General features: G+C 42.6%; 1 protein-coding gene across 5 annotated transcripts in view; it reads left to right on the forward strand.

The window, feature by feature from the left end:
• LOC139375390 (arf-GAP with SH3 domain, ANK repeat and PH domain-containing protein 3-like) overlaps window positions 1-10,991 on the forward strand; it is a 76,735-nt gene that overhangs the window by 19,690 nt on the left and 46,054 nt on the right. For all 5 annotated transcript variants that reach the window (XR_011627789.1, XM_071117128.1, XM_071117129.1 and 2 more), the window contains exons 4-6: window positions 7,800-7,874; window positions 8,396-8,445; window positions 9,273-9,396. Coding sequence is in view for 4 of the 5 variants with exons in the window: in XM_071117128.1 (XP_070973229.1) it covers window positions 7,800-7,874; window positions 8,396-8,445; window positions 9,273-9,396 (249 nt within the window). In the remaining variant the exon portion in view is untranslated. The remainder of the gene's footprint in view (window positions 1-7,799; window positions 7,875-8,395; window positions 8,446-9,272; window positions 9,397-10,991) is intronic.

The following is a 10,991-nucleotide window of genomic DNA, read 5'->3' on the forward strand; positions in this document are numbered from 1 at the left end:
TCGCGCACCTAGAACCTAACGTTTTAATATAGCCTAAATGATATAACTTGTCAAATGTATTACCTTCCATATGTGGCATTAACAAAACCAGTCACAATTTTGCACGTTTCTTCAAATTATAATTCCAGCATCCTAAACGCAACATGTAAAGTGTTGGTCCCATGTTTCATGAAATAAAAAGATCCTAGACATGTTTGCATAGACGGTTGTGAGGCCGGTTAGACGTCCTGCCAAATTCCAAAAAAAAAACTTTGGAGTCGGCTTATGGTAGAGAAATGTAAATTAAATTATCTGGCAATAACTCTGGTGGACATTCCTGCAGTCCGCATGCCAATTGCACACTCCCTCAAAACTTGAGACATCTGTGGCATTGTGTGGTGTGACAAAACTGCACATTTTAGAGTGTCCTTTAATTTAATTGTCCCCAGCACCTGTGTAATGATCATGCCGTTGAATCGGCTTTTTGATATGCCACACCTGTCAGGTGAATGAATTATCTTGGCAAAGGAGACATGCTTACTAAAAGGGATGTAAACAAATGTGTGCACAACATTTTAGAGAAATAAGCTTTTTGTGCGTGTGGAGAATTTATTTTATTTCAGCTCATCAAACACTTTACATGTTGCGTTTTATATTTTTGTTCAGTGTGTGTATATATACATACAAGTACTGTGTGTAGTATTTACACTACCGGTCAAACGTTTTAGAACACCTACACATTCAATGTTTTTTCTTTAAAGTCTATTTTATATTTGAGATGATTAAAATAGCCACCCTTTGCCTTGAGGACAGCTATTTGGTAAAATACCAAGTCCATATTGTGGAAAGATACTCAATTAAGCAAAGAGAAATGACAGTCCATCATTACTTTACGACATGAAGGTCAGTCAATCCGGAAAATGTCAAACATTTTCTTCAAGTGGAGTCGCAAAAACCATCATGCGCTGTGATGAAACTGGCTCTCATGAAGACCCAGAGTGACCTCTGCTGCAGAGGATAAGTTCAGTAGAGTTACCAGTCTCAGAAATTGCAGACCAACTAAATGCTTCAGAGTTCAAGTAACAGACACATCTCAACAGCAACTGTGAATCAGGCCTTGATGGTCGAATTGCTGCAAAGAAACAACTACTAAAGGACACTAATAATAATAATAAGAAACTTGCTTGGGCCAAGAAACATGAGCAATGGACATTAGACCGGTGGAAATCTGTCCTTTAGTCTGATGAATCCAAATTTGAGATTTTTGGTTCCAACCGCCATGTCTTTGTGAGACGCGGTGTGGGTGAACGGATGATATCCGCATGTGTGGTTCCCACCGTAAAGCATGGTGGAGGAGGTGTTATGGTGTGGGGGTGCTTTGCTGGTGACACTCAGTGATTTATTTAGAATTCAAGGCACACTTAACCAGCATGGCTACCACAGCATTCTGCAGCAATACGCTATCCCATCTGGTTTGGACTTAGTGGGACTATCAGGACAATGACCCAACACATCCCCAGGCTGTGTAAGGGCTATTTGACCAAGAAGGAGAGTGATGGAGTAATGCATCAGATGACCTGGCCTCCAGAATCCCCCCGACCTCAACCAAATTAAGATGGTTTGGGATGAGTCGGACCGCAGGAAAAGCAGCAACAAGTGTTCAGCATATGTGGGACCTCCTTCAATACTGTTGGAAAAGCATTCCAGGTGAAGTTGGTTGAGAGAATACCAAGTGTGCAAAGCTGTCATCAAGGCAAAGGGTGGCTATTTGACGAATCTCAAATATAAAATATATTTTGACACTTTTTTGGATGTCTTCACTATTATTCAACAATGTATAAAATAGTAAAAAATAAAGCAAAACCTTTGATTGAGTAGATGTGTCCAAACTTTTGACCGGTAGTGTATATACAGTACCAGTCAAAAGTTTGGACACACCTACTCAATCAAGGTTTTTTTTATTTGTACTATTGTCTACATTTTGTCCTGTGGTCACTGTTTCAGTCAATTTCTTTTATTTGTAGCCTAATGAAAACACCCCAGGGCAATATTATAATCCATAAACCTGTGGAGTTGAGCTCCGTCAATTAAATTATTGTCTGGTTATGTTACATGATTAAAGTATGGTCCTAGAAGCATTACTCAACTCTCTCCACAATGTCAACGTTAAGATGCAAGTTAACCAAAGCCATCATCTCAATAACCCTGTGTGTGTGCGTGTGCTGTCAGAGGGGTTATTTATGAATGAGTTGCAGTTTGGTCACAACTTGAGGGTCAAAGGGCCCCAGGTTTTAGGGAGAGGAAGGGTGAGGGGAGACCCCAAACTTGTCTCATGTATGTGTGTGTGCATATATGCGTGCAGGAGTGTGTATGTGTGTGTGTGTTTGTGTTTGTGTTGGAGGGATACAACAGCTGCAGGGGAGTAATTAGAGCCATTCAGAAAACTGGAGCAAGCCGAAACCCTCCCACTGATAGTCTCCATGGCAATGATAATTCCTCCCAGACCTCTGTGTGTTGTGAGTGGACAAGGTCCCTCCCCCCATCTGTCAATCAACGTTTCCCACGCAGGCTCTAGAGGAAGTGTTTGAGGGAACTGAGGAAACCAATCCAACTCACTACCGCTGTTTGATTTAGGGGCTTTTAAAGTAAACCGTGTGTGGTTTCACTGTTAGGCCTACACAAGGCCTTTTTCCATTCGCTAAGTTATTGGAAGCCAATCAAAACAAACAAAGCTTTGGATCAATTTCTCAAGGCTAACTTGTGTATGAACTCAGAAGAGGGAAGTGGTTGACTTGTATTTACCTACAAAGCTGCTTCAGTACAGGACATGTTTTTGCACTGGACAGTCAGTCAGTGTATTGTTAATCAATAAGACCTTCAGATGTTTTCCCATGTTTTCCCAGTAAGCACAAGCTGTTGAAAATAGTTATTTCAATGTTGTTTGACCATAGGTTTGATTTATCTAAGAATTATATTTGAGAATGGTTGTTTCCATTGAGTGATATCACTTCATCCATCATGAGGTAAATAGAATCTGTGGGCAGAACAAGGAGATTTGTATTTGTTTCACATCCGACCTATATTTTATTGATGTACGTACAGTTGAAGTTGGAAGTTTACATTCACTTAGGTTGAAGTCATTAACTCGTTTTTCAACCACTCCACAAATTTCTTGTTAACAAACTATAGTTTTGGCAAGTCGGTTAGGACATCTACTTTGACCATGACACAAGTCATTTTTCCAACAATTGTTTACAGACAAATTATTTCACTTATAATTCACTGTATCACAATTCCAGTGGGTCAGAAGTTTACATACACTAAGTTGACTGAGCCTTTAAACAGCTTGGAAAATTCCAGAAAATTATGTCGTGGCTTTAGAAGCCTCTGATAGGCTAATTGACATAATTTGAGTCAATTGGAGGTGTACCTGTGGACGTATTTCAAGGCCTACCTTCAAACTCAGTGCCTCTTTGCTTGACATAATGGGAAAAACAAAAGAAATCAGCCAAGACCTCAGAAAAAATTTGTAGACCTCCACAAGTCTGGTTCATCCTTGGAAGCAATTTCCAAAAGCCTGAATGTACCACGTTCATCTGTACAAACAATAGTACGCAAGTATAAACACCATGGGATCACGCAGCCATCATACCGCTCAGGAAGCAGATGCGCTCTGTCTCCTAGAGATGAACGTGCTTTGGTGCGCAAACTGCAAATCAATCCCAGAACAACAGCAAAGGACCTAGTGAAGATGCTGGAGGAAACAGGTACAAAAGTATCTATATCCACAGTAAAACGAGTCCTGTATCGACATAACCTGAAAGGCCGCTCAGCAAGGAAGAAGCCACTGCTCCAAAACCGCCATAAAAAAGCCAGACTACGGTTTGCAACTGCACATGGGGACAGAGATCATACTTTTTGGAGAAATTTGCTCTGGTCTGATGAAACAAAAATATATCTGTTTGGCCATAATGACCATCGTTATGTTTGGAGGAAAAAGGGGGAGGCTTGCAAGCCGAAGAACACCATCCCAACTGTGAAGCACGGGGGTGGCAGCATCATCATCTGCGTCATCTATAAGTCGTTACTAGGTAAAGCCCCACCTTATCTCAGCTGACTGGTCACCATAGCAGCACCCACCTGTAGCACGCGATCCAGCAGGTATATTTCACTGGTCACCCCCAAAGCCAATTCCTCCTTCGGCCGCCTTTCCTTCCAGATCTCTGCTGCCAATGACTGGATCGAACTGCAAAAATCACTGAAGCTGGAGACTCATATCTCCCTCACTAGCTTTAAGCACCAGCTGTTAGAGCAGCTCACAGATCACTGCACCTGTACATAGTCAATCTGTAAATAGCCCATCCAACTACCTCATCACCAGATTATTTATTTGATTTATTTTGTTATTTTGCACCTCAGTACCGCTACTTGCACACTCATCTTCTGCACATCTATCACCCCAATGTTTAATTTGCCATACTGGAATAATTTCCCCACTATGGCCTATTTAGTGCCTCATCCCCCTTATCCTACCTCACACACTGTATATAGACTTTCTCTATTGTATTATTGACTGTATGTTTGTTTATTCCATGTGTAACTCTGTTGTTGTTTGTCGCACTGCTTTGCTTTATAATGGCCAGGTCGCAGTTGTAAATGAGAACTTGTTCTCAACTACCCTACCTGGTTAAATAAAGGTGAAATAAAAAATAAAATCATGTTGTGGGGGTGCTTTGCGGCAGGAAGGACTGGTGCACTTTGCAAAATAGATGGCTTCATGAGGAAGGACAATTGTGGATATATTGACGCAATATCTCAAGCCATCAGTCAGGAAGTTAAAGCTTGGTCGCAAATGGGTCTTCCAAATGGACAATGACTCCAAGCATACTTACAAAGTTGTGGCAAAATGGCTTAAGGACAACAAAGTCAAGGTATTGGAGTGGCCATCACAAAGCCCTGACCTCAATCATATAGACATTTTGTGGGCAGAACTGAAAAAGCGTGTGCGAGCAAGGAGGCCTACAAACCTGACTCTGTTACACCAGCTCCGTCAAGAGGAATGGGCCAAAATTCACCCAACTTACTGTGGCAAGCTTGTGGAAGGTTACCTGAAACGTTTGACCCAAGTTAAACAATTTAAAGGCAATGCTACCAAATACTAATTGAGTGTATGTGAACTTCTGACCCACTGGGAATGTGATGAAAGAAATCAAATCTGAAATAAATAATTCTCTGCTTTTATTCTGACGTTTCACATTCTTAAAATAAAGTGGTGATCCTAACTGACCTAAGACAGGGAATTTTTTACTAGGATTAAATGTCAGGAATTGTGAAAAACTGAGTTTAAAATGTATTTGGCTAAGGTGTATGTAAACTTCCGACTTCAACTGTATATGTGAACAATCGCCTCAAAATCGGTCTCGTAGCAAAAATTTGAAATTGTGTTGTTTACATGTTTTGGTACACCTATTAGAGAGCTGCTCTTTGTCTACACCCATTCAGCCTTAGCCCCACCCATCTCTTTAAGGTTTCACATGTGAGGGCCATGTGGTAAACACAGCATATGTCAAATAAAATCTAAGTTTATTTGTCACATGCACAGGATACAGAAGGTGTACATGGTACAGTGAAATGGTTACTTGCATAGTAGCAATATCAAAAACAGGAAGTGTCCAGATAAATATTTCATAATTATCAGATGGCGCTTACCCAGACACACTTGTCTAAACTGATGGGTCCTGTGAAAGAAACGCTTTAACCACCCCACAGCCACATCTAGCTAAGTGGATGGGTCACTATTGTCTAGACATGTACACATGTTCATGAAATACAATAGATGGACATAATCACCCCCAGACACACCTGGCTAACTTGATGGGTCATATAATAATCCGGCCTAAGTTTAGTCTTCTGTTTAGACATGTAACAAACTACCTAAACAATGAACTGGAATAATCCCAACTCATACTACTACCAATACAAACATTATCTTAGCTGGAGTATGAATCTGCATGTAGCTAAAGCTAACAAACTAGGTTTAATGTTAACTAGGCTAACATTAGGCTATAGCTAGCAATGCAAATGGGTTTCTGATTTGAATAACATTACTACACAGATCACACACGAGCGAGCCAGCAAGCTAACGTTAAGCTAGCAAACTAACAGTACATTTTAACTTGCAATGAAAATGATTTGACAAAAATAGAGACTTATTTCTAAAAATGTAGCTAGATTCTTACCCATATACATGGATGAATACTACACAGCTGACTGGAACCATTTACCTCGGTTTAGTTTGTAGCTACATCTTGTTTGGCCAGCGTTGTTCCAAGTCACTCCGGTTCACACGGACCGTGGCGTGTGCAGAAAGTAGCCCATCACTTTCCCAACTGATCTGTCGATAGCGCCTGCTAGATTCAGGGCATCTACGTTGTTGAGAAAAGCAGCAACACTTTTGTAGTTCTCGATGGCTAACGTTATATCTTTCACAAATGATGCGGTAGAAAGGACTGTCAACACATACTGAACAGCTAACGTTATAGACAGACGCATGCTACATGGCAGACCAATCCAAACTCATCTCCCGGCATGTCCCGCCCATCCATTATCTTAGCCAATCATGGCTAGCAGGAAGGTTCCTGTCTTTTTCCATGGTTAAACCAACTATGCTCGTAATTTAACAATTGTATTTGCATTTATGGATGGAGTACAAGTTTCTTATTAAGGCACATAAAAGTTTGCATGTTCCAGAAAGCATTTCTGCCCCAAAAAAACATTTTCTTAAATAAATGTTTCCGTTCAAATGGCTCTCCTGTGAAGTAGTGACGTGCGACATATGTCTAGTTTCCTGAAACTAGTCACATATTCACTCCTGTCGAAATAATTTCCCCTTGTGGGATAAATGAACTATTCTGAATTGAATTGAAAGAACAGGCTTAAACCAATGTACATTTTCCCCATGTGACATGCTGTTATCCAAAACAGAGGAAAATGGCGGACATCAATCTGTCATATGTATTTAGATAACACTTTTTTACATCAGCCGATACATACATATACAGAAGCCTAGCCTAAAACCCCAACACGTTGACGTACTGTATATGAATGAGAATAAACCTACATAGACACGACCCAACACGTGGAGCGAATCATTCAGTAGTTCCTCTCCCTGCCTTGAGATAAGAGAGAGGGAGGGGATGGCAGGGTGCCATGTTCTTGGGTGGTAGGGTTTATATGATGCACTAGCCTTGTAAGAGCAGAACGGGAGGAGGACTTAACTGCACCAAGCTTTCATGTGTATGGTGTATATTTAAGGACATGTCCTTTTTCCCTGGGTGGTAGGGTTTATATGATCTATGTGCCCTGTAAGATCTGAGGTGGAGGAGGACTTTACTGCACCAAGCATTCATTTTAATGGACATGTCTTGTGGAAGTCCTAAAATGGGCACCGTACATCTGTAGTCCAACAGACTGCATAACAGGATGTATCTCCACATGAGTAACTAGAATACAGTCATTCCATCTGAATCGCATTTTGATTTGGTAATGCACACATTCTGAGCCCACAAATAAAATCATACAAATTGTGGTGCACTGGGACATATGGATGGAATCACAAGTCGATCATAGCCATCCCATGAAATGTGACTCACTGGGAAACTGGAACAACATTATAGGATCCCTAGGAACCAATACAGGTTTTTGTTGTTTCAAGGTTTTAAATCAGAACGTGTGTGTCTGTGTGACTCATCGACTCCCTCCCTCTCTCCCTCTTCCTCTTTCTCCCTCTCTCCCTCCTTCGCTCCCTTCCTGTCTTCCAGGTCCAGAATCTGAACAATATAATCTCCTTTCCCTTGGAGAATGTCTTGAAGAGTGAGCTTAGAGACAGCAGACTGGTGAGTAACCCTACTGTAGTGTACACTACATAGTGGAACACTTCTGTCTCCTCTACTGTGTCTATACAGTCATCTAGACAATAAGAGATACGTCTAGGGCACAGCAGTCTAAGGCACTGCATCGCAGTGTTGCGGCGTCACTACAGCCTGGGGTTTGATCCCAGGCTATGTCACAACTGGCTGTGACCGGGAGTTCCATAGGGCGGCTCACAATTGGCCCAGTGTCGTCCGGGTTAGGGAAGGGTTTGGCCAGGGGAGCTTTACTTGGCTCATCGCGCTCTAGCGACTCCTTGTGGCGGGCCGGGTACCTACAGGCTGACTCTGGTCGTCAGTTGAACGGTGTTTCCTCCGACACATTGGTTCAGCTGGCTTCCGGGTTAAGCGCGCGAGTGTTAAGATGCGCGGCTTGGCGGGTCATGTTTTGGAGGACGCATGCCTCTCCCGAGCCAAAGGCAACCGGTACTAGGGCCTGTTCAGCCCAACTGAACTGATCTATCGTTCTTCCGTCTTCTCTTCTTTAGGAGTTGAAGAAACAGTTGGAGAAGAGCTGGAAGGACTATGACATCAAAGTGTGAGTTGATATCATTCTACCAAAGTGAATGTGAGGGAAATCGTCTTCCATATGGTTTTTGGTGCCTCTCAGAAAGATGAAAAGAGAGTGTTACTGTACACCCATCCAGTCATGTTCTGGTTTTAAGTCAATGTAATATAAGAATGGGGTTTCACCTCAACTCTCCCTTATCCTTTCTCCTGCTTTCCTGAGGTGAAATAGTTGGAAGGAGGGAGTGTGTTAAAGGAATATGATGTTTAAAATGGCCAAGATTAGGCCAGTAAATACCTGTAAATCCACCCGTATCTCTTTCTATCATTCACACACAGACATGCACACACTCACACCTCATCCCAAGACAATTCTACAGATATCTAATGCACTGTCCTTTCACTCCTCAGCATCTGTGTCCACGAATGTTGATGTTTAGTCCGTCTCCATTTAACAATGCTCTTTTCTTTCATTGAATGGTATCAATAAATATGCTTTACAGTCTAAAGTCCTCTACCTCTCTCTCTCTCTCTCTCTCTCTCTCTCTCTCTTTCTCTCTCTCTCTCTCTCTCTCTCTCTCTGTCCCTCTCTCTACCTCTCTCTCTCTCTCTGTCTCTCTTTGTCTCTCTGTCTCTCTCTGTCTCTCTCTGTCTCTCTCTGTCTCTCTCTCTCTCTCTCTTTCTCTCTCTCTGTCCCTCTCTCTGTCCCTCTCTCTACCTCCTCTCTCTCTCTGTCTCTCTCTCTCTCTCTCTGTCTCTCTCTCTGTCTCTCTCTCTGTCTCTCTCTCTGTCTCTCTCTACCTCTCTCTCTCTCTCTCTACCTCTCTCTCTCTCTACCTCTCTCTCTCCCTATCTCAGTGGGAAGCTGGAGAAGGAGAGGAGGGAGAAGAGCCGTCAGCCGGGCCTGATCAGGATGGAGGGATCCGACGTGACGGAGGACATGGAACGAGAGAGGAGGACCTTCCAGCTGCAGATGTGTGAGGTGAGGACACAGAGCTAGGACGGACACACACGTAGTAGGATAAAGTTGCCCACTGATCTAAAGTCTTGGTAATAGTGGTGGTAAAACCACTACTGCGAACAGAGCTAATACCAGTACTAACACTGATAATACCACTACTAACACTACTAACACAACACCATTACTACCACTAATACTGCTAATGCCGCTAACACCACTGATACCGCTAACGCCGCTGATACCGCTAACACCACTGATACCGCTAACGCCGCTGATACCGCTAACACCGCTAACACCACAGCTACCGCTAATGCCGCTAACACCACTGCTACCGCTAATGCCGCTAACACCACTACTACCGCTAACGCCACTGATGACGCCGCTAACGCCACTAACGCCGCTAACACCACTACTAACACAACTACCACTACTACTACCACTACTACCACTAACACCACTACTACTACCGCAAACGTCGCTAATGCCACTTATTCCACTAATACTTACGGGTAGGTTTGGTGGATGGGAATCTGATTCTAGATCTGTGCATATGGACAATTTCTCCCCTGAACGGCACAGATCGTGTCAAGGTGGGGGAGGAAGCCAGACCCAGACCAGACTGTGAAATGTAAAATGTGCAGCACAGATTGGAAATTGCACTGAAACCAATGCTAAGCTCAGTTAAAGTCCACAGTTACACTTTACAAGCATAGGGGAATTTACTCTTTAGTTGGACTCTCTCTGTGAGGCCAGCTGCTGAGATGGGTGGAGGAGTAGAGGAGGATAATTCCCTCTCTTCTCCGTGGCCCTTGTCTGGGTCATGTTCGTTATGGCACACAACAGAAAACATTTGAAAACATGCAACTGAAAACAAAAATAAGTTTTTGGAAAAGTCGAGCTTGTACATCCCTTCCAATGGGCACAAACGTCAGTTCAACGTCTAGTTTTGATTTACATTTGGTTGAGTTGTCACCATGCCATTGGATTTAGCATAAAAATGGGGTAAAAAAAACAGTCTTTACGTTGATTTACGTTTTGCAAATCCAATCTGTTTTCAACGTTGATTCAACATCATCACACTGATTTTGTTTTGATTTGAAATGATGTGGAAATGAAATGAAATGATGTTGATTCTACCAGTTTTTGCCCAGTGGGCCGTTTCAGTCTATTTTGCCCCATTTGGTGCATCATAAACATGACCCCGCACAGCCGCAGACAGACAGCTTTAAACAAGGCCTTATGGAGCAGAGACACAGTAGACTGCAGTCATTCCTTCCAAAAGCAGCAGAGAGCTCCTACAGCTGGCTCTCACCAAGGCATTCTCCTTTTAAAGCAACATTTAAAACCATTCAAACAGTTAAAAAATGGATCAGGGAAAAAACACACCCTGAAACTGTTCTATGCTATGTCATGTTTAGGCTATGTCCCGAGAAGCATATTGTCTATGGCACAAGAGACTTGTTCATATGAAAGTCCAGCATTTTTCCTGCCCATGTGTCCTGACCAGGAAAAACTCTGGGCCCAAGTTACAGGCTACAACTAAGACCAGGAGTTTTTCCTGAACAGACAGTACATTTCTCCTACCGTGATTTAATGAGTGACTGGTTGAATCACTA

This window comes from Oncorhynchus clarkii, chromosome 19 (genome assembly GCF_045791955.1).
Source record: "Oncorhynchus clarkii lewisi isolate Uvic-CL-2024 chromosome 19, UVic_Ocla_1.0, whole genome shotgun sequence".
Classification (NCBI taxonomy): domain Eukaryota; kingdom Metazoa; phylum Chordata; class Actinopteri; order Salmoniformes; family Salmonidae; genus Oncorhynchus; species Oncorhynchus clarkii.